Source organism: Labeo rohita, chromosome 23 (genome assembly GCF_022985175.1).
Source record: "Labeo rohita strain BAU-BD-2019 chromosome 23, IGBB_LRoh.1.0, whole genome shotgun sequence".
Taxonomy (NCBI): Eukaryota; Metazoa; Chordata; class Actinopteri; order Cypriniformes; family Cyprinidae; genus Labeo; species Labeo rohita.
In genome coordinates, this window is record NC_066891.1 from 10,530,096 (window position 1) to 10,554,834 (window position 24,739).

A 24,739-nucleotide genomic window follows, 5' to 3' on the forward strand; every position below is an offset into this window, starting at 1 on the left:
TACGTTTCTCCGAAAACAGTAGAGCTCCTGGAGGCGATCGTCTGCAAGCTGTGACATCGACATAAATAAAACAGGAACAAAAACTTTACTGACTTCAATTTTATTTATTTAGTTTATTAAACATCACTGAAATGCTGGGAACAAACAAACACACTTGCACAACTCCACTGCTGCCCTGGAGAAACGAACTGCATCATTGTTCCCTTAATGTTTTGGAAAGCTGAACAAGGTCATCTTTCCCTCACAACCAAAAACAAACCACTTTGGTGACATTATTGATTTCATGGTCTAAAAACAAAATGACAAATTCTTTTTGAACAGGTCCTGTGGAGTCTCGCTGATGGGCGTGCTTTTGCTCTGGCTCTGGCTGATGTGTGAGGACTCTTCCATACAAGGAATTTTGCTCTTTATGGCATCATACAGGGTTATGGTCGGAAAAAAACCATTAAGAAAATTATTTACCTTTTTCCATAGTGACTTCCGATTCATTACCCGCTATAAAGAAAATAACGAGAAGAATAACAAGGTGTAGTAAATGGTAAAACTTTGCACTATAAACACTTTACAATTAAGACAATGCATTAAAATAACATAGTAAGACACACCAATTAGCAACATCAAGCAGCAAAACAAGCTGTTTTGTACAGCTAAAAATAGCTGGACGCGGATGAGACCACAAGCCAGACATAAAATTTACTAATGACCATGCCCACTCTTAGGGAAAGAAAAAGGTGGATACAATCCCTGAAGAGGTGTATTTGGCACAGAAATACTCATACATCCAACTTGTTTTTTTAAACTTTACCCATGTTTAGCATGAGAATCCAACTCTTTAACAGTGTAAATATGTCAGAATGCATGAAATAGCATTTGACCTCCCCTTTAATTTCTGAATTTGATGAGGGATCATATTTATTGGCTTAAAAACTAATGTCAGTAGATAAAGACACACTGAATGTATTACTCTGCTTTTATTGCTCATTCATAAAAAATAATCCTTTTACCATAAACGGACTTACAGCTTAGTCAATGGCCACAGAAAGCTGTATAATGTATGTGCCTCTTCTGATCCACTGATTTAGTAGTATAAACTTAAAAACAAAACATAAAATACAGTCCATGTAACAGCACAACATTCACAGTTCCCTACTCACACAGGAAGTCTAACTCAAACTCAAAGACAAATTAATAAAAGACAAATAAAAACTGATAAGAAAAATAAATCAAAACAACTCTTGGCCTTTCTCATGAGCCATGAAAACAACAGGGTACTTTCACTGTTAATAGTCCATCATGAGAGACTGAATTCACGAATGAAAACCTCCAAAAGGCACCTACAGAAGAACAGTAAATGCTACGCTTGAACAGATCTCAGATCTGCTGAAAAAATTAAATACTTTCCAACACTGTTCATCGGTCATTTCACCCGTGAGTTGTTGAGTCGTGGAGATGTCACATTTGGCTTCACACCATCGTCCGTCTCCCAGCCCTCGTCTTCCTCCTCCTGATTTTCCTCATCAGTGGAGAACAACTCATCCTCAAAGAACGATCCTCCCAGCCCGTACTCCTGTGTGTGAACCGACACCTCATTGGACAGCAGATGTGGAGAACCCTCAATGAAGTCTGCAAACCTGAGTGCAAGACAGAGTACTGTTATAAGACCACAAAATCAAATTCAAATCTTTACATTCTTTTGTATATATTTTTGCTCTTATTGAGCATGTTTCTTCAATATTCTGAAAACAGAATTATACTAAACTGTCTTTTAATTGCTAAATTATGAACTATAAATCAGATTGCAGAATGCATGTAGATTATTTGCATTAAATTTGATACAGTGAGCTTTAAATGAGCAACCTAAGTTGCATAATTGTGCAGATTTCTCTGAAGACATTCTCCTCACTTTATAACACTATATATTTGTTTTTACACTGACCAAAATTATAAACGCAACACTCAAAGATCTAAGACTTTTTCTATGTACACAAAAGGCCTGTTTCTCTCAAATATTATTCACAAATCTGTTTAAATCTGTGTTAGTGAGCACTTCTCCTTTGCTGAGATAATCCATCCACCTCACAGGTGTGGCATATCAAGATGCTGATTAGACAGCATGATTATTGCACAGGCCACTCTAAAATGTGCACTTTTACTGTACTAAGGGGGGGTCCGAAAACCAGTCAGAATCTGGTGTGACCACCATTTGCCTCACGCAGTGCAACACATCTCCTTCGCATTGAGTTGATCAGGTTGGTGATTGTGGCCTGTGGAATGTTGGTTCACTCCTCTTCAAGAGCTGTGCAAAGTTGCTGGATATTGGCAGGAACTGGAACACGCTGTCGTATACGCCGATCCAGAGCATCCCACACATGCTCAATGGGTGACATTTCCGGTGAGTATGCTGGCCATGCAAGAACTGGGATGTTTTCAGCTTCCAGGAATTGTGTACAGATCCTTGCAACATGGGGCCGTGCATTATCATGCTGCAACATGAGGTAATTGTCGTGGATGAATGGCACAACAATGGGCCTCAGGATCTCATCACGGTATCTCTGTGCATTCAAAATGCCATCAATAAAATGCACCTGTGTTCGTTGTCCATAACATACGCCTGCCCATACTATAACCCCATCCCCATCATGGGCCACTCGATCCACAACATTGACATTAGCAAACCGCTCACCCACACAACACCACACATGCTGTCTGGCATCTGCCCTGTACAGTGAAAACCCAGGATTCATCCGTGAAGAGAACACCTCTTCAAAGTGCCAGACGCCATCGAATGGGAGTATTTGCCCACTGGAGTCAGTTACGACAACGAACTGCAGTCGGGTCGAGACCCCGATGAGGACAACAAGCATGCAGATGAGATTCCCTGAGACGGTTTCTGACAGTTTGTGCAGAAATTCTTTGGTTATCCAAACCGATTGTTGCAGCAGCTGTCCAGGTGGCTGGTCTCAGATGAACTTGGAGGTAAAGATGCTGGATGTGGAGGTCCTGGGCTGGTGTGGTTACAGGTTAGATGTACTGCCAAATTCTGTGAAACATCTTTGGAGACGGCTTATGGTAGAGAAATGAACATTCAATTCACGGGCAACAGCTCTGGTGGACATTCCTGCAGTCAGCATGCCAATTGCACGCTCACTCAAAACTTGCGACATCTGTGGCATTGTGCTGTGTGATAAAACTGCACATTTTAGAATGGCCTTTTATTGTGGCCAGCCTAAAGCACACCTGTGTGTAATCAGCATCTTGATATGCCACACCTGTGAGGTCGATGGATTATCTCGGCAAAGGAGAAGTGCTCACTAACACAGATTTAGACAGATTTGTGAACAAGATTTGAGAGAAACAGGCCTTTTGTGTACATAGAAAAATTCTCAGATCTTTGAGTTCAGCTCATGAAAAATAGGGGCAAAAACAAAAGTGTTGCGTTTATAATTTTGGTTAGTGTAAAATATCCTCTCACACCTTTTAGGAGACTGGAGCCTGGAAACGGTCTTCCAGGTGTTGAATTCAGGACTGCTGCAGTATTTCCTTAGCTCCTCTAGAGCTTTCTGAGTCTCCACTTCTGACTCTCTCTGATACTGCTCTTCTGTCAGCAGACGGCGTGGCTCGAGTTTCTTTGGCTTCAGCTTCCTATAGAGCGTTCATTCAGCAAGAAGACAGTGACTACATTGCTCAACATGTATTTGAACAACATTTATTAAAGGAGAAGTTCACTTCCAGAACAAAAATTTGCAGATAATGTACTTACCCCCTTGTCATCCAAGATGTTCATGTTTTTCTTTCGTCAGTCGTAAAGAAATTATGTTTTTTGAGGAAAACATTTCAAAATTTTTCTCCATATAATGGACTTTTATGGTGCCCCGAGTTTGAATTTTGAAAAAAGGAGTTTTAAATGCGGCTTCAAACGATCCCAAATGCGGTTGTAAATGATCTAGCAAAACAATCAGTTATTTTTTCCATTTAAAAAAAATACAATTTATATACATCTGAACTGCATTTTGGAAGTTCAAACTCGGGGCACCATAGAAGTCCACTATATGAAGAAAAATCCTGAAATTTCTACCTCAAAAAACAATGTCTTTACGACTGAAGACAGACAAACATGAATATCTTGGATGACAAGGGGGTGAGTACATTACCTGTAATTTTTTGTTCTGGACGTCAACTACTCCTTTAAAGTTATATACTCACTGATAAAGCATGTACGCCTTGATAAAAGGGTACTCCAGGTTTTTGGAGCAGAATGCAGCTACCATGATGGCCAGAGCCACTTGTTGGACCTGAATTCCAGCGTACACCAGTAGAAGGCCGAATATCTGCAGCGTCCAGGATAGGATGTTGATACTTCGCTGATCCACTAGGGGTCCATAGCGGTAGCACACTGCAAAACTGACAAACCCGACCACAATGGTATAACCTAAAAATATATTAAGCAAAGAACAGTCATCAACTAATATAGTACTTAAAAGACTAGCATAATATTAATCAAGTATTAATATTTTTATTTTAAAAAAAAATGGTTCATTGCATTCTAATAAAATAAACTGAAAAAATTAATACCATAAAATAAATAAATAAAAAAAGAATAACATAAACCTTAGCACACTTTTTACAAAACAATCAAATCCAGCATATAAAAGTCTTATCCACATACATTATTTCACACTAAATACGTTTCACTCAGAAATGTCATACTACAAATTTTATGTTGGCCATCATTTTATACATACTTTGGACTATGTGGGGCACCATTATTTTAATGATGTCAAATGGTTGCCTTCGGTGAGCGACTAGCACTGCCTGTCACTATTTTTACCGCTACAACTCTCAAAATAAAATACTGATACGATGCCACACTGTGCTGCTTTTGGGTGCAACTTTCAGTCGAAGGGCAACAAGAGAAGTGCTTTAAGTCTTCACTGCTTTTCCTAGTGATAAGAGGAGATAAAAAAATGGGAAGATGCCTGTGGACAAATAAAACTTCCTAAAGACCCACATCTTTGTTTTCTCCACTTTAGCATTGATTCCTTTGAGGCTTTTAATAGACCACAGCTACTGAAAGAGTTTACAAACAGCAGAGACAAGAAACGCATGGATTTCACTCGATATCTGTGGCGTTTAGACTTCTTGTGGCGAAAATCGATGGTATAGCATTTGGTTTAAGTCCACTTATATCCTGTAAGCTCTTTCAATAGTTGCGGTCATCATATCAGTGTTTTATTTTCCGAGTTGTGTTGCTGTAAAAATAGCAATGGGTAGGGCCAGCAGCTCACTGAGTGGAAACATTTCACATCATAATGGCGCCCCCCACAGTCCAAAATATGTATAAAACAATGTGGGTTTTTTAAACAACATAAATTTTCATGGGTTTTCCACTACATATTTCAATAAGATACATAATTTACGTTATATTAAGCCATGCAAGTTTTAATACCCGGGCTTCACTTTAAAACCTTACTACCTGACCCAGGGCTGAATTACACCACAATGTTTTGATTGTGCACTTACCAATAGCCAGATGCCAGTGATCTTTAAGAATGATTTGCAGATTCCTAAACACCAGCTGGATGACGTAGAGAGAAAAAGACCATCCGCCCATCAGCAGCATATAGAATGGGCTTTTCTACAAGTCAAGAAAACAAACATGTTGAAATTAAAACCATATAATAAGGTCTCATAATTAACATCCTGAGGTGTTCAATTGTAGAGAGAAAGATGTTGAAAACACATTAAAGAATGTGAGGGATCTACCTTGGGTAAAAAACGGCCGATGACGAAGATGAGGATGATAAGGGAGGCAATCATTCCAGTGCTCATGCCAGCAGAGTAGTAGAAAACTTGACTTCTACAAGACAAATCAAGCAGGTGTAAGAGTTACACACACTAGGTCTAACTGTGTTTTTGTGTTTAGTGATAGTTGTTTATGAGTCCATTGTTTGTCCTGAACAGTTCAACTGCCCACTGTTCTTCAGAAAAATCCTTCAGGTCCCACAAATTCTTTGGTTTTTCAGCATTTTTGTGTACTTGAACCCTTACCAACAATGACTATGATTTTGAGATCCATCTTTTGACACGGAGGACAACTGAGGGACTCCATTCAGTGAGGTTCAAACACTCACTGACGCATTAAGAGCCAGGGGTGTAAACTTTTGAACAGAATGAAGATGTGTACATTTTTCTTATTTGCCTAAATATCATATTTTTTTCCCCATTTAGTACTGCCCTTCAGAAGCTACAGAAGATATTTACATGTTTTCCAGAAGACAAAATAAGTTAAATTTACCCTGATCTTTAAATCAAAAAGTTTTCACTCCCCAGCTCTTAATGCATTGTTTTTCCTTCTGGAGCATCAGTGAACGTTTGAAACTCCTGTAATAGTTGCATATGAGGCCCTCAGTTGTCCTCAGTGTGAAAAGATGGATTTCAAAATCATAGTCATTGTTAGAAAAGATTAAAATACACAAATATGCTGAAAAAAATCCAAAATTTGCAGGACCTGAAGGACTACATGTAAAAGCCTTTAAGTGAAATATGTTATTCGGGTCAGTACTAATTAAAAAAATAACATGCATTTTGTATGATCACTCTTATTTTGGTAAAATAATTAACATTTTGCAGATTCTGCAAGGTGAATGTAAACTTTTGACCTCAACTGTACATAAACGTCAATCACCTGCTTAGAATGTCTGCAAAAAAGAACAGCAACAGTCCAGCCAGAAAAACCAAAAACAGGTAGATGTCAAAATCTATAGGAGAAAAAACAATGTCAATCTCCAAATCAATATCACAGTCCATTTAATTTTTTTCTTTTAAGTACATTTTCGACTCACGTCGACTAGGTTGTACTGTATAGAGTGTCTGGGAATCTGAAGGGTCCACTCTGAAACAGGTCTTGTTGTTAAAGAGGCTGACGCTGACAGTGGTCTCATTGGTCTGTTCACGAACAAAGTACTGCACGAGTTTCCAGATGCTGAAATGCTCAAGCTCCTGCAGGTCCTGCTCATCATTAACCACCGTCACCTTCAGCTTCGTTGTGCTCCACACTTTCACCTATCAGTCAATAAGAGAAGGGGCTGTCAACATCATAAGATGGAAACTTATGACATAGACAAGAGTCTCAATTAAAGTCCTCTACCTGTAATCTAGTCCATGTTTCTCTCCATCCAGGTACAATGGAGTTATTATAGCAAAAATGTTGTGCAGCTTGTACTTTGATTTCTTGTCCATCTTTTACTTCTATAATGGGACGAGTGGCACCTACAGGAAGATGAAAATGACAGTTATGCTTTTTGTTAATCGTATATATTTAAAATAAGCCATTATAGAAAATACTTTACGTGTAAATAATTAACGTGAATATGTATCAACAATCATCTGTGATGCGATGACCCTACTACAAAACAACAGGCTGAGATATAAAATACTGATTTTATTACATATCGTTATTTTCAAAAGATCAGTTTTTACAGCTTTAAACAATTAACGTTACATCAACTAACGTTACACACTTAGTACGCTAACAACACTTAGCTTTCTTAATTGTTCTAAAAGCAATATATATATAAACATAATATATTAAGAAATAACTATTGCTTACCTGAGGTTTGAGATAAATGAAATAAAAACAACAAAGCCGAGAAGACAACTTTCAATCTGACAGTTTCGATTCCAAAGCCACTTTCGGATTTCATTAATCCCGCCATGATGTCTTCTCGCGTTTCTTCGATGGTCGGAGTCACGTTACCAACGAGACTTGAGTGCTGAACAGCGTCACCTGCTGCACTGGAGGGATGAGCGCGTCTGCCACACGCTTGTTTTTATCAACAGTGAAGTCAAAAAGGATCTTATAAAACACTGGATTTGCTCTCATTTTTAAACCATTGTTTCCATACAAACTGGGATATATGTTAATATGTTTTTGATGTGATATTTTTACAGGAATACACTACCAGTCAAAAGTTTTTTTTAAAGACGTTTCTTCTGCTCACCAAGCCTGCATTTATTTGATCCAAGTTACAGCAAAAAAACAATAAAATTCTGAAATATTTTTACTATTTAAAATAACAGTGTTCTATTTAAATATATATAAAATGTAATTTATTCCTGTGATTTCAAAGCTGAATTTGTAGCATCATTACTCCAGTCACATGATTCTTCAGAAATCATTCTAATTTTCTGATTTGCTGCTTAAAAAACATTTATTATTATTATTATTATTATTATTATTATTGTTATGTTGAAGACAGCTGAGTAGAATTTTTTCAGGTTTCTTTGATAAATAGAAAGTTTAAAAGAACAGTATTTATCTGAAATAGAAATCTTTTGTAACATTATAAATGTCTTTAGCATCACATATGATCATCAATTTAAAAATCCATCTGGATCCTTCTATAATTTATTTCCCAAATAAATAAATAAATAAAATGTTTCTTGAACGGCAAATCAGCATATCAAAATGATTTCTGAAGAATTATGTGACACTGAAGACTGGAGTAAAGATGCTGAAAATGTAGCTTTGATCACAGGAATAAATTACATTTTAAAATTTATTTAAATAGAAGCAGTTATTTTAAATAGTAAAAATATTTCCCAATATTACTGCTTTTGCTGTATTTTGGATCAATGTAATGCAGGGTTGGTGAGCAGAAGAGACTTCTTGAAGAGACATTAAAAATCTTACTGTTCAAAAACGTTTGACTGGTAGTGAAAATTAACCATGGTTTACTACAGATAAAACAAACAACAACAACAAAAAAAACATGGTTACTGTTGTTAAACTATGGTAACCACAAATTAACCATGGTTTTGCTACACTGACCATAAGTTAACCATGGTATTTCTAGTAAAACTGTGGTTATACAAATGATAGTCAATATGCCAAAAAAAAAAAACATGGTTACTACACCATGGTTAATTTTCATAAGGGACTGTATAAATCAATGTACATTGGATAGTTCTTCATAATTATGTTTTTTTGTGCAAACAAAATGTCTTAATTTAATAAATAAATTTACAAAAACAGTCCCACTCAGAATTTATTTGTTTAAGGTTTTGTTGTTGTGTCACATTTATTGTAGTTCATTTTAAACAGGTGTTACAAGCATGACAGATACTCGGCTTTACTAATCCTCTTAAACAAGTCATGTTTCTCCACCCTGTGCCAGACTGTCTTTTCCTGTTGTGCTTTCTCATAATCCTATCCTTTGTCTTTAAAGCTCTTGCCCTAATTACCTTTTGAAGACACTTACTCTTACTCTTACTCTTACCCTTTCTAAGAACATCCAGCTTCTTCATGTCAAGCACATTCTCTAAATCAAATAAAACAATCATTACAGCGGGAATTTAATTCCCTTTACAGAGCATGAGCATACCTATCACTTCCAGTTAAATCAGTTTCACCTTTGTCAACATTACATCTACACAGCATGAATTCAGGTCACCATTTAACTTGCAACTGACAGAAAAAAAATCCAGCCTATGTATAAAATTACAGAATCAACACTAATGACAGTAACCTACTAGTTCTATGATACAAGAATATTTCATTACTTCAGTACAGAAATTCATAAAAGTTCTCTTTCAGTCAAAGCAAATTATATACAGATAGAACTGAGAGTAAAAGAGATACATGTCTTTCTTACAGCTGTAAATGTCAAATGCAAGGTAGAAACACCACTTTAAAAACAAATCTGAAAGGCAGATTCTTACAACAGTTTAACAGTTCACAGCATGACAGGTCAAGCTGCCCAGGGCAGATGTACTGTCCGTTTTTAAAAAGCATCTGGATGTGCTTTTTAAATGGTCCATAAAGTTTTAGGGTGAGAGTGAAGTACAAATGTTGGTCACAGACTGTCTCAACCCCAGGCTCCTCCTGGATGGAAATCTGGGACACCTGAGGCAGCAGCTGAATAAGGAGTGGAATATCCCACAGTGAAGTTCTGCAGACCCAACAACAGACATTTCCAACTGTAGCGAAGAGCCTTTCCTACGTTCTGGAAGACAAACAGAATGTTGAAATATTCAAACACACATAGCAAATAAATAGCTTAGCCAACCAACATATTATCTTAATGGATTTGCTGATATTTGCTGAAAATGTACTCATCCTCAGGCCATCCAAGATGTAGACGTGTTTCTTTCTTCCTTGGAACAGATTAGGAGAAATTTAGCATTATATCACTTCCTCACCAATGAATCATTTGCAATAAATGGGTGCTTTAAATCTTTAAACCATCACTTCTGGCCTAAAACTGCCACTTGCTCCACTGAAAAATTCCTTGTTGTTCTCTCACACCAAAATCCACAAACATATTTGTTTATAAGAGTTTTGGACTGTTTTCACAAATGATCTTTAATTTGTGTATATTTCTCTCCTGATTCAGAAAATAACCGGAGAAAGTAATATTATGGATTGAGAACTCATATTTTAGCCAGAAGCCAGTTTGAAGGTAAAACATTTAATGATGGATTTGTTTCTTACAAACACACAGCTGTTTTTTGATAGACTGGATCACTTGTGGATTATTGTGATGTTTTTATCAGTTTTTTGGACTCTCATTCTGACGGCACCCATTCACTGCAAAGGATCCATTGGATCCAAGTGATGTAATGCTAAATTTCTCCAAATCTGTTCCAAAGAAGAAACAAACTCTTGTACAGCTTGGACGGCCTACAGGCCAAAATTTTTAATTTTAGCAAACTTTCATTTTTGGGTGAACTACTATTTTAAATAGCCCTTCTCAGAGTTCATTAGTAGCTTTGTTTATTTTGTACTACAGGAATGCATTTTTACATGATATCTGAATATTAGATTAATAATAAATTACATAATCAAATGAAATGGAATTAATATAAAAAGTATTGCATGTTTTAGGTTAGATATTACCATAAGGACTTTGTTCATTTCATTGATTTATTCTCTATTGTTTGCAATTGTATGTTTTGTTTTTAGATAAAACATTTAAAAAGTGTAATTATTAAAAAATGATTTGACTGTTAGATTTGTTTTTTCACAATGCTTTGGCCTTTGGTTAAATCGAGCAGTTTATCAAAATCATTTGTGACCCTGGACCACAAAACCGGTCATAAGGGTCAATTTTTTTGAGATTTAAAAATCATCTGACAGTTGAAAAATAAGCTTTCCATTGATGGGTGGTTTGTTAGGACAGGACAACATTTGACCAAGATACAACTTTTTGAAAACCTGTAATCTGAGGGTGCAAAAAAATCTAAATACTGAGAAAATGGCTTTTAAAGTTGTCTGAATGAAGCTCTTAGCAATGCATATTACTAATCAAAAATTAAGTTTTAATATAATTACGGTAAGAAATTTACAAAATATCTTAATAAAACATTATCTTTAATTAATATCCTAATCAATTTTCACCCATACAAATATACCTGTGCTACAACTATTTTTGGGGCTGAGGCGACACGGCTTCATTCACAGATCCAGGAGGTTTAGCCTGTGCCAGTGACAATATTATAGAATTAAGACTTTGAGTGGTTTAAATACCTAAAGGATTTCCAAGTAGACAATTTAGCTGGATTAAACACTAAGCTTTATCATTTTGAACTGTAAACAGCATGTAGTTTAGTGGCTTTACGTTAGTGACTGTCTCTCTGTGTGACAACAGGTCAGAAACAGGATGCACTGCTTTATCCTGCGGCAGGAAGTTTATGCTGCGTGACAATGGAACACCATGTGCTCTGAATGACCCTCTCCCTCCCAAAATAACACAAATAAATGGTTACGTAGACCATGTTGTATTTTCACTAGAAAACGTCTCCATATGGACAATGCAAACGTTTTTGCAAACATTTGTTGTTCTGTAACAGTTTAAAATGTTTTGTGTCTCATAATTTTATATTAAAAAAGTAAAATCTGTTCTATTTATGGTTGTTTCTATGTATGGTTGTGTGAAAATATCAGTACAGTCTCAAAATAAAGCAAAAGAAAATTCTCATTGCTGAGCCCTTTATTTCACTTTAAATTGTTGAGAAAGCACCAAACTTTAACAAGCTACTTGTAAATGGTCGGGGGAGAAAAACAGTGCTGCTACAGATAGTAAGTGGATTACAGTGAGACGGTGCATTTACTAAAGATATTCCATTTACTCACAGTCTCATCAGTTTTAATCGGCTAAGTCTGATAAGGAAACACTCTAAGACGCCAGACAGGTTTACCTGTTGATCTTTGACCTATAACACAGGCTCAGCAAATTCACTAAAAGAAGCCATGTGCTTGTTCAGAAAAGAACGATTTATATGGTTATTATATTCATCAACTGAAATGGAAACTGTGCATGATTTCATAATCGCAATTCTCTGGTTATTGCAAAAACATTTTGTTTTTGAAAGCATCTTTTCATGACTAAATATCACATGACAGTTTCTGTTTAATAATGCCATATTTCACTTAAAACCAGGACTTTTCTGAAACCCAGTGGTAAGGTTTGTGACATTTTAAATCAGAAAAAAAACACCATTTTGACAAATTTGAAGAATTGTTGTCAAAGTACTCTCAAAGTTGTGGTAATAAAATTAGTCAGAAGTAAACAGTTGATATCTCAGCCACAAGAATTACAAACCACAAAAATGACAAATTTACCAATACCACTGGAGCAGTTACTTGTCACTGTTGGAATGCAAACTATACTTGCCAATAATAAATATTAGTAAAGTACAAGAAGGCCTGCTTCGGATTGTCTGTATCCCAAAAGCACCAGTGAATAAATACTAAGGAAAAAACAGTTAATGAAAATATTTACTCTACAAAGTATATTCATCTCACCTTTCTGTATTTTTTATACTTTTCCTTCTTTTTTGCTTTCTTTTCCTCCTTTAGTTTGTGATAGCTGTCGTCTTCCACTAAAGGCTCGTATGGTGATCTCTCCGGCAGTAAAGTGAGGTGCAGATCTCTGGGCCTTTTCTCCACCGGTTGATCGAGATTATGCTCCGGTGCCCCGGTATCGATCTGCCGCCTGTATCTGCCGCTAACGTCCTCAAAGAGGCCAAGCCGCGGGACACAGAGAGACTTCGGCTTCATGGTCTTCACCAGGAGCGTGTTGTCCGTGCACTCTAGCCAAGCTCTTAGGACTGCCTACGCACATCCTCTTGGAGCAGCTCCACGGTGTTTGGGTTTGGCTGGACTCCAGCTCTGATTGGAGTCCTACATCATCAGGTTCACACCAGGTGGGTGTCTGAAAGACTGGAGTGCAAACCCTTGTTGGCAGTCCAAAGTCAGTGAAGTATATGCAAATCTAATTTAATTTCCATTCTATTAAATTCACTATTGGACAGTATTGGTGGTAAGGCATTACAAGTAACGCGAGTTACGTAATCAGATTACTTTTTTAACTAATAAAGTAACGCATTACTTTTAAATTTACTTATTTTTAAATAAGTAACACAAGTTACTTTGTTTGCTTATTTATTCACTTTTCCCTGTGTTGAGAGAAATTGGGAGTGAGGTGCAAACCACAGGTACCTCATCGTGAGGTTTATTAATTTCACTCTTGATGTGAAAAGGGCATTTACAGTCGCCAAAAATATAACTTTTAGGTTTTCTGTTAAATAAATAAGCAAGCAGCCCAGGTAAGGAAAAGTAACGAAAAGGTAACATAATGCATTACTTTCCATAAAAAGTAACTATATAACGCAGTACTTTTTTTTATGGAGAAAGGCAATATTGTAATCCATTACTTTTTAAAAGTAACTTTCCCCAACACTGCTATTGAATTAATTCATAGGCTTGCTACACTGTTAAAGCTAACATTGTGTGGAGTGGAAATCATTGATTAAATCAATCAATTGATTTAGAATAGAGCATACTGGCACTTCCTGCAAAATAGTGCCTGAAATTATTTAAACAAGTGGTCAATGAAAGAAATGATTTAGAAATAGTTGACTATCAACTTCAGAAAGTTGTAAATTTAAATTTTATATGAGCTATTATATTATTTTGGTCTAAAACACCAGGGTTTAAAACCCTGATTTTAAATTTGCATCAAATTTAAGCAATTCAAAAAACAAAGATTAAATTAGTTATTAGTAGTAACAGCATTTATTTAAAGGTCAGAGGACACGAAAGTACCATATTTGTTGAATGTGTACTGTTTAAAAATTATCTTAATCTGTTATAGCCTTTTTTAATCACTAGCACAAGCAAAATTACATTTTCCTACAAACAGCATAAAATACAGCAACATTTTGAAATAATTTAAACAGACCAACCTGAGCAGAAACGTGAACAGTATGAACTAAGCGCGGCCCCGCCCCCTTGTGACCACGTGATCATTGACTGACAGGAGCTAAATCACTGAAGCGAAAGTAGAATGAACTTACGTTTGGACATATACAAGGCTTGTTCGTAAGTACACAAATAGTTTCTTAAATAACTGGGATAAAAGGTTTTGGGCTTGACCTGCAATCATTATTGGAAAAGGAAAATTAAACTTTAACGTTTAAATTTTAAATTTTAAATTTAATTATTTTATTTTTTTTTTTAATTTTTAAGTTTTAATTTTACAGTCGATAATGGCTGGGAGAGATATAGCCTATAATAAACTCTCATTACAGTGACTGGTAATGAATGCTTTTTAATTACTACTTGTCTACTTTCATTTTAAGTTGTTTAATAGTATTTCTAATCTACTTTCTAATCTCAGTTTTAAACGTTGTCATTAAAATGTAGTCTCCTGTATAGGCTTATTATCTAATATCGTCTTTTCCTCAGTCCAGACACCCTATCATCAGCATCACTGTGGTACAAAACTGAACAGAATAATAGATTTTTAATGAGTGATAATAGATCACTCATTAAATTGTTTAGGGCCCTGTCTCACCTGGTTGCCCGTTGACAATATCATTGCCAAAAGTTGCCCAGTAACATTGTTTAAAAAGTTTCCCTGTGTATCGTCACCCTTAGAAGTTCAAGATAGATGTATGATGCAACATGTGATGATTCAAAACCACATGGCATGAAATGTACATGGATATACAGTCATGTTCATATTCTTACATATACTTATATACTTATAAATATGCTGAAGAAGACTTATCAAAGCCTCACCAGTGTGTGTGTACATAATTTAGTAACATGTATAGTTACATGAGGTCATTCATAAAATGATGTATACAATTTAACCACAGAAAAAAAATGATCTTTTTTTATTTTTCAAACATAAACCCACATGAATGTACGAAACTGGTTAACTTCTCCAACTTAACTTCCTCATTCTGTTGCTGTGTTTTGTAAATTGCAAAATCGATGTTGAAAATACCCGCCATTTATAGATTAAGAGAAAGTCCTCTACACGCTAGTGTACTTTGGGTCGTACATTCTTTTAAACATACTTGGTTCATAGATTTGATTAGAATCTCTTACTGAAAGTTCAGGTGAATTATTAATAAGTGGCACATAATGTATCTTATCTTTTTCTTGCTCACATTTTGAAATTTCATGTTTCTAGTCCACGTCATGTGTTTGTTCACTAATCACTCCCTCACTGTATCCAGGCATGTCTTGTTTAATCAACTGTTCTTGTGTATTTATAGTTCTCTGGGTTTTTGTCATTTTTCTTATCACATAACATACTCTTTAAATAATCTTGCTTTTATTTTTGGTCCATGCTCCTAGAAAAAGAAAAGAATCATAATTTTTAGCTGTTGAAACATTGGACATTAACTGAAGAAAATTTGCCAGATTGAAACACTTTATGGTGAGAAAAGTGTTGTAATATGTCTTTTCATCATTTATAAGATAAGTGAGTGATTAAATGTGTTTCTAAACTAATTTTCTCTCAGTTAAGGACGGTCTCACAAAATCAGCACAGCCGTGTTTCTTTAAAGAGTGCTAATTCTTTGCTGAATCCAGTTGATTTTAAAAGAGAGCCTCTCTGTTCAGTACAAAGGTATGTAACATCTGCTTAGTTACCCTTCAAAAATGCTAAAATCATTCATATGAAAATACCAGACACTTTTATTCATTCTGGATTAGTATTTGTCATATTGACAGTAAAACATAACTGAATATGCCTAATAATAGACTTAATAAAAATGACTTTTCATGTTCACATGTTGCATGCAATGCACAAACATAGCCTGGCTGTATTTTCTTTCTAAAGGTTTGGTACGCAGAGCAAGCTGAATGATGTGTCAAACAAAAGCAAGGCATCAATGACTGATCCAATTACTTGCAGTATTGGAGACTTTGCTACTGAGCAACAGTAAGATTTTCATACAAAAGTTTGTCCCTTTTTGTCTCCTAATTTCTACTTGTACACGTACACTGCTGTGGATAAGTTTGGGGTCGGTAACATTTTTTGTAAGAATTCTCTTCTCACCAAGGCTGCATTTATTGGATCAATAATACTGTAAAACCACAATATTGTAAAATATTATTACAGTTTAAAATAATTTTTCTTATTCAATATAGACCACAAAACCAGTCATAAGGGTCATTTTTGAAATTAAGATTTATACATCATCTGAAAGCTGAATAAAAAGCTTTCCGTTGATGTATGGTATGTATAAGACAATATTTGGCAGAGATACAACTATTTGAAAATCTGGAATCTGAGAGTGCAAAAAAATCTAAATATTGAGAAAAATCACCTTTAAAGTTGTCCAAATGAAGTTTTTAGCAATGCATATTACTAATAAAAAACAAAAACAAAAACATTTATATATATTTACAGTAGGAAATGTACAAAATATCTTCATGGAACATGATCTTTATTTAATATCCTAATGATTTTTGGCATGAAGAATAAATTGATCATTTTAATCCATACAATGTATTGTTTGCTATTTCTACAAATATACCCATGCTATTTATGACATTTAAAAGTCATTTATTCCTGTGATGGCAAACCAATCCAGTCTTCAGTGTCACATGATCCTTCAGAAATCACTGTAATATGCTGATTTGGTGCTCAAGAAACACTTTTCTCATTTTTTGTGACATTATAAATGTGTTTACTGTCGTTTTTGATCAATTTAATGCATCCTTTCTGAATAAAAGTATTAATTTTCTCTGAAACAAATATCTAACTGACCCCAAACCTTTGGACAGAGAGTCCAGTCATACACTTTCATTGTCAATGTATTTTTACAGGTCTCACACAAACAATATTACCAACGTAAAAGTCCATTCAAAATCAGCCATGGAATGCCAACAAGAATATAAATCAAGACTGAAATCCAAATTTCAATGCATTCACAATGACATGTCCAAGCAGTCACATCCCACGTTCCTGAACGACATCTTCACAGAGCTTTACATTACTGAGGGCGAAAGTGAGAATATTAACAAAGAGCACGAGGTGAGACAGATTGAGACGGCGCTGCGGAGAAAAACCACAGTTGAAATGCCAGTCAAATGCAATGACATTTTTCAACACTCATCTAAAGAAAACAGACCCATCAAATGTGTGCTGACTAAGGGAGTTGCAGGCATTGGGAAAACAGTCTCTGTACAGAAATTCATACTGGACTGGGCTGAGGGCAGCGCTAATCAGGATATCAAATTTGTGTATCCGCTTCCATTCCGAGAGCTGAACCTGATGAAAGGAAAGCAGTTCAGCTTGATTGAGCTTCTCCAACATTTCAAAATGGAAACAGGCTTTGGAGATAATCACAAAAATCAAAAAGTTCTCTTCATCTTTGATGGTTTGGATGAATGCCGCTTTCCTTTGGATTTTCAGAATAATGCAAAGCTAAGTAACCCAACTCTTCCAGCATCTGTTGATGTCCTGCTAACCAATCTCATCAGTAACAATCTGCTTCCTAATGCTCTTCTCTGGATAACATCTCGGCCAGCAGCAGCCTGTCAGATCCCTCTTGAATATATCGACCTGGTGACTGAAGTTCGAGGGTTTAATGACCCACAGAAGGAGGAATACCTCAACAAGAGAATCAATGATAAACAGCTCTCTAGTCGTATCATCACACACTTAAAGTCATCAAGAAGTCTGTACATCATGTGTCATATACCAGTCTTCTGTTGGCTCTCTGTTACGGTGCTAGAGAGACTGTTCAACACAGCAGAAGATGAAGAAATCCCCAAGACGCTTACTCAAATGTACACACACTTCCTTCTCATCCAAACCCATGCGAAAAACATAAGATACACCAAACAGCACAACCCAGGCCCGCAGGATGAAGATATGATTTTAAAACTAGGTAAACTAGCCTTCCAGCAACTCAAAAATGGCAATTTAATATTTTATGAGGATGACCTGACAGCCTGTGGGATTGACGTGAAGGAGGCAGTGGTGTATTCAGGAGTTTGCTCACAGATCTTCAAAGAGGAGTCTGCGTTAACTGAGAACAAAGTGTACTGCTTCATCCATCTGAGTATTCAGGAGTTTCTGGCAGCCATGTATGTGTATTACATGTTTAAGATCCACCACAGTAACGTTCTTGATCATGAAGAGCATGAAGAGCATCAAAAGCTTACAGAGACCACCTTGTTTGAGTTGCATAGGAGTGCCATTGATGAGGCTCTACAGAGTGAGAATGGACACTTGGACCTTTTCCTCCGCTTCCTTCTGGGACTTTCGCTGGAGTCCAATCAGAGCCTTTTACAAGGCTTGCTCTCCCAATCTGGTAGCAGAGCTTGTCAGAGCATTGAGGAAACCATTGACTATATCAAGAAAATGATAGAGGAGACGTCCATTCCAGAAAAGTCCATAAATCTCTTCTACTGTCTCAATGAACTCAATGATCTGTCTTTGGTCAAGGAGGTCCAGCGCTTCCTGAACTTGGGGCATTTTTCTAAACTCTCCCCTGCACAATGGTCCGCACTAGTTTTTGTGTTACTGACATCAGAAGAGAAGCTGGATGTGTTTGACCTGAAAAAGTACATCAGATCAGATGAAGGCCTCACTAGATTGTTACCAGTGGTCAAAACATCAGAATCTGCACTGTGAGTTTTTGATGTTTTTATATTTTAAAGGTCACATGAAGTGTGTTTGGTTCTTATGTTATTATGTTATTTTGTCTATATTGTATTCCAGACTGGATAATTGTGGACTTACTATGAGGTGCTGCAGAGCTCTTGCTTCTACTATCGGTTGCAGTTTTTCTAATGTACGAGTGCTGGATCTGTGCAATAACTCCATAGGTGACAAAGGACTGGAGCTTCTGACAGCCGGACTGGAAAACACACAGTGTAATTTAGAGGAACTGAGGTGAAGCTCTTAGTCACTGTCTTGTTCATTTATTTGAAATAGAAATCGTATTGTGTATTACAAATGTATTTATTTTCACTTTTGATCAGTTTAAAGCTTTCGTTAAATATGTGACCCTGGACCCTCAGATTTCAAATTTGCATAGTTGTGTCTCGACCAAATATTGTCCTATCCTAACAAACCATACATCAATGGAAAGCTTATTTATTCAGCTTTCTAATGATGTATAAATCTCAGTTTCTTATGACTGGTTTTGTGGTCCAGGGTCACATGTTTGGAGGGAAACAAAAGTTTTAAACTACCCTAACCCTGGTACTAAAAAGATGTTTATCAAAAATATTTTAGCTTATATTGTTCTGTTTTATTGATTTTTTTTTTTTTAAATACTAAATAAGAAAAACCCAATAAAGCATAAATCATAAAGCCTAATAAATTTCCTCAATACAGTGATTTCATGTTGGCTGTGAATTCATATTTAGTACTATAACATTAGATCTTTGAAGATTCATGTGATGTGTAGTGTTGGGAAGGTTACTTTGAAAATATAATAGGTTAGAGATTACAAGTTACCCTATTTAAAATGTAGTAATTAGTGTAACTATTTCAATTACTTTATTAAATAATGTAGCTGATTACATTTGATTACTTTTCTAAATTTAAATTCCTAAATTTCTGTTAAGCATTTTAAAACATTTGAAGCAGGCCGGGTTAACCTTTACCGTAGTACTCTGATTACTGTCAGACCTTCAAAAACCTTGAATTAAGATTATAATAATTTAATTTTAAATAATTTATAATTAATGTTATCATTTAAATTTAAGTTTTAAAGGTTAAATACAGATTTAAAATCATAAAAAGATATAATTTTATAATTTAACTGCACTGATACTGTTTTCTAAATTAAATCTTTGTAAATCAGTTACTTCAAAAATAAAGATATACAGAAACCCAAATTAGAAATAAAAGTTATCGTATAAGCATGTGTCCTAATCTGTGTCCTAACCTCCTGAAACATTGTTGTCTCATCTGCAAATTTGAAAGAAATCAATCAAATCTGTATGCATGTGAAAATATTTAGATGTAACCTCCCTAATCCTTAACATTTTCAAGTCATTGTAATTTAATTACATACAGATTACAGAAACATTTATTTTAAAATTAAATTATAATTCCATAATTCCAATTGTAATTCCATTACATGAAACTTACTCCCCAACACTGGTAATGTTATACTTTTTCCTCAGGCTGTCATACTGCAGAATCACCACACATGGCTGCTCTGTTCTGCAGTCGGGACTGCTTCCAAACCTTCCAAACCTTAGGGTGCTGGACCTAAGTGAAAACAGTCTGAGAGAAGCAGGAATTAAGATCCTGGCCAATTACCTGAAGCATCAGCACTGTAAACTTGAGATACTGAGGTTAGTAGCAATTGAAACAAACATCTTCAAACCACTTCAGTTCAACAGAAGACATAAATACCAAATGTGGAATTTATTTGGTCCTCATGATCACTTGTCATTGCATTATTTATAGACTCAAGGACTGTAGAGTTACAACTCAAGGCACCATTTCAATAGCCACAGCTCTACAGTCCAACCCATCTCACTTAAGAGAGCTCGACCTGCACTGGAATAACCCAGGAGATGATGGAGTAGAGAAGCTTTCAGCTGTAATACAGCATCCACTCTCACAGCTTGAAACACTTTGGTATTGTTTATCTGCTTTTACTTAAATAAATGTTAGAGTACACTATCATAAATCTACACAATTATAATTTTTACAGAATGCCCTAAATGTTCATTTTTCAACCCGTAGGCTAAGTTACGGATTGCTTACTGAGAAATCCTGTCAGTCTTTGGCTTTAGCTTTGAGGTCCAGCTTCTCTACTCTAAAAGCTTTAGATCTGAGTGGCAACGCAATATATGATGGAGCAGTGAAAATGCTCTCAAATGGACTTGGAAGCCCTCACTGTAAAATAGAGATTTTGAGGTGAGGGTTTTAAATCTACAGTATATTTAGATGCTACCCTCAGCAATCTCTTGAAGCATATCCTCTTTTCAGGTTGGCATCATGTGAGATCACAGAGGTGGGTGTTGATGATTTGGCCTCAGCTCTTGTTTCTAACCCGGCTCATTTGCGAGAGCTGGACCTGAGACATAACCACATAAAGGATTATGGTGTATCAAGACTCGCTGAAGTGGTGAAGAATTCAAACTGTAGGCTGGAGACGTTATGGTGAGTGGTAGAACTGAAGCTTTAAGACGTTCATTATGATGCTTGATAGGTAACTATACTTTGTATACAATTTAAAGGAATAGTTCACCCAAAAAGGAAAATTCTGTCATTAATTACTCACCCTCATGTCATTACAAACCCGTAAGAAGTTCTTTCATCTTCAGAACACAAATTAAGATATGTTTGATGAAATCCAAGAGCTTTCTGACCCTGCAACTCAACTGACGCATTCAAGGCCTAGAAAGGTAGTTAGGACGTTGTTAAAACAGTCCATGTGACATCAGTGGTTCATCCGTAATATTATGAAGCTATGAGAATACTTTTTGTATGCAAAGAAAACAAAAATAATGACTTTATTCAATAATTTCTTCTCTTACATATCTTCGATATGCGTTCACAAGAGTATCACGATGTATGCGAGTGGTGCTTAAAATTTTGGTTGAACCACTGATGTCACATGGACTATTTAAACAATGTCCTTACTACCTTTCTGGGACTTGATCGTGTCAGTTGCATTGCTGTCTATGCAGGATCAGAAAGCTCTTGGATTTCATCAAATATATCTTAAATTGTGTTCCGAAGATGAACAAAGGTCTTACAGGTTTGGAACAACATGAGGGTGAGGAATTAATGACAGAATTTTCATTTTTGGGTGAATTACAATCAACAGTGATGATGTGATATTGAGGTCAGTCGGTTTTTCGTACATTTGTTTTGATGCTGAATTGTGACTGATTCATGCATTCAGCAGATCATAAATCTAGTTTTAAATGCTTTAACAAGAAGATTTAAAGGGGTCATCACATGTCCAATTTCCACAAGTTGATATGATTCTTTAGGGTCTTAATGAAAAGTCTATAATATACTTTGGTTATAAATTCTCAATGGTTTTGTAAAACAACACCCTTTTTACCTTGTCAACATGAGCTCTGCAAAAATTAACCCATTCTGATGGATTGTTCCTTTAAATGCAAATGAGCTCTGCTCGCCCCACCCCTCTCTTCTCTCTGTGGAGTGACGAGCCTGTTTACTTTAGCCGCGTTTAGCCGGTAAACTTGCTAACTAGCACGTTATTAGAAAAGGTGATTGCAGAGATTGATAAAAAAAAACCTTATACTCACTTCTGCTGTAGGTGAAGCTGGATCACGAATGATTTGCGTGAACATAGACGCGTTTATGTAGATCGGGGGGCTCATTCCCTTCACAAACAAACGTAATCCACTGCATCTTTAGTGGCTCGGGAGTAAATGACGACCACTATGTTCATTATTACATCCAGCAACACAACACCTCAGTGGCTTGGGAGATATTCTTGTCTAACTTACATCCCTGCTCCAGCATCGAAACAATTATCATAATAGGGTAGATTTGTACATACACTGCCAACACACATTAAGGTTCGAACAACATGTAACAGTAAACTTTGCATCCGATGACCCCTTTAATGAATTTTATAAATATGAATATTTTACTTAACAGTTTAGGAGACAGTCGGGTCACAAAGGAAGGTTGTGCAGTGCTCGCTGCCGCTCTAAACTCAAACCCGTCATATCTGAGAGAGCTGGACCTGAGCAGTAATGATCTCACAGACACAGGGATGAAGCTCCTTTCTCCTGTTCTGAGGAATCACAGCAGCAACATTATGAAATTGAAGTAGGTTCTGTATAAATATTTTTGAATAACATCATAACATTCTAAAACTGTATAATCTTTCTGATTTCTGAAGGATCATGTGACACTGAAGACTGGAGTAATGGTGCTAAAAATTCAGCATTGTCATTGCAGAAATAAATTACATTTTAAAATATATTCAAATAGAAATCAATAATTTGAAATGATAATGTTTCACAATATTAGTTTTTACTGTATTTTTGATCAATTAAATGCAGCCTTTGTGAGCATAAGGTATTTCTTATAAATTTTAATGTCAAATAAAATGCCTCTATATCATCATTTTCCCTAGTTTGAGTCAGTGTGGTTTAACCATGGCCTGCTGTGATTCACTGGCTTCAACTCTTGAAGAAAAATCAAGTCTTAGAGAACTGAATTTGGGAGTAAATAATCTACAAGATCTGGGAATTAAAGTCCTCTGTGCTGGATTGGAAAATCCACATTGTCAGCTGGACACTTTAGGGTAATGCTATATAAACTTTCAAAATTGCTTTCGGAGAAGTTACTTGTGATTTTCCTGTAAAAAAAAAAAAAAAAAAATCTGGTCAACATTAAAATAGTTTTATATTAATGATCTATGCCTGTACCAAATGTTTTCTTTTTCTGTACAGGCTGTCTAATTGTAGGATCACAGGGGAAGGGTGCACAATTTTAGCCTCTGCACTGAAATCTAAGCACTCACTATTAAGAGAGCTGGACCTTAGTGAAAACAGTCTTACAGACGCAGCCGTGAGGCCGCTATCTGCCCTACTAGATGATCCTGACTGTAAACTAGAGAAACTTATGTAAGTAGTTCCTATAATGATAGTATATTAACACTTTAAACAGCATAATATTTACAATGTGTCTTACAAAACACTCAAATTCTACATTTGCATTTGTTGAGCTTTATGTAATAATGTATGCAATAAATCTTTTCTTTTGTCTTTTCAGCTTGTATTAAAATCAGGCCTGTTTGTACAGCACACATCAACATTTGATGAAAGTGTAGCAGAATGCTGCCATACCTCAACATTGACAACTGCACTTCTTCTTGTTGGTAATTTATATTACGCTTTCAGATGTTTTATTTTAAAATCCTTTACTTATATTGTTGCAATAGTGTTAGTTATACAAACCAGCACTTTCCGTTTGATACTAATATGTACTATGTACAGTTATAAGTATGTTACAAGTTGACTGATGCAATGCTGTTTTCAAAAGATGGGCCAAGGTGTGCACGTTGTTGCTTTTTTCTTGTAAGAAAAGTCTTAGAATCTCTGAACTGTAAAGGTCATTAACACAGTATTTTTCCATTGTACTGTTATGCCATTACTGTCATTACAAGATTTGCATAAATTTAATTTTTGTAGTTTAAATTATTGCTATCGTTTATTTTTTTAAAGTATGTAAGACATTTATACTGTAAAACCTTGCACACTGATTAAAAATCAGTTACACACTGATTTTTAAATGTACACTACCAGTCAAAAGTTTTTGAACAGTAAGATTTTTAATGTTTTTTTAAAGTCTCTTCTGCTCACCAAGCCTGCAGTTATTTGATTCAAAGTACAGCAAAAACAGTAAAATTTTGAAATATTTTTACTATTTAAAAAACTGTCTTCTATTTAAATACATTTAAAAAT

The 24,739-nt window shown here is 35.7% G+C and overlaps 3 protein-coding genes across 3 annotated transcripts; 1 reads left to right on the forward strand and 2 right to left on the reverse strand.

Moving 5' to 3' along the window:
- Positions 1 to 956: 956 nt before the first annotated feature.
- nemp1 (nuclear envelope integral membrane protein 1) lies at positions 957 to 7,794 on the reverse strand. Its single transcript, XM_051095752.1, has 9 exons — positions 7,610 to 7,794; positions 7,148 to 7,269; positions 6,843 to 7,062; positions 6,686 to 6,758; positions 5,764 to 5,857; positions 5,521 to 5,635; positions 4,204 to 4,429; positions 3,475 to 3,642; positions 957 to 1,631 (listed from the first exon to the last, which is right to left on the reverse strand). Exons 1-9 carry the CDS (start codon positions 7,713 to 7,715, stop codon positions 1,418 to 1,420), a joined length of 1,338 nt encoding a protein of 445 aa, XP_050951709.1. The 5' UTR covers positions 7,716 to 7,794; the 3' UTR covers positions 957 to 1,417.
- Positions 7,795 to 8,985: 1,191 nt separating this feature from the next.
- si:dkey-126g1.9 (uncharacterized protein C1orf115) lies at positions 8,986 to 13,123 on the reverse strand. The gene is made up of 2 exons (XM_051097424.1): positions 12,806 to 13,123; positions 8,986 to 10,004 (listed from the first exon to the last, which is right to left on the reverse strand). Exons 1-2 carry the CDS (start codon positions 13,058 to 13,060, stop codon positions 9,867 to 9,869), a joined length of 393 nt encoding a protein of 130 aa, XP_050953381.1. The 5' UTR covers positions 13,061 to 13,123; the 3' UTR covers positions 8,986 to 9,866.
- A 1,224-nt stretch (positions 13,124 to 14,347) lies between these two features.
- nlrp12l (NLR family pyrin domain containing 12-like) lies at positions 14,348 to 24,613 on the forward strand. Its single transcript, XM_051097303.1, has 14 exons — positions 14,348 to 14,383; positions 15,653 to 15,734; positions 15,820 to 15,926; positions 16,140 to 16,241; positions 17,132 to 18,943; positions 19,035 to 19,208; positions 20,453 to 20,626; positions 20,742 to 20,915; positions 21,024 to 21,197; positions 21,270 to 21,443; positions 22,923 to 23,096; positions 23,407 to 23,577; positions 23,726 to 23,899; positions 24,048 to 24,613. Exons 2-14 carry the CDS (start codon positions 15,732 to 15,734, stop codon positions 24,055 to 24,057), a joined length of 3,423 nt encoding a protein of 1,140 aa, XP_050953260.1. The 5' UTR covers positions 14,348 to 14,383; positions 15,653 to 15,731; the 3' UTR covers positions 24,058 to 24,613.
- Positions 24,614 to 24,739: the final 126 nt, after the last annotated feature.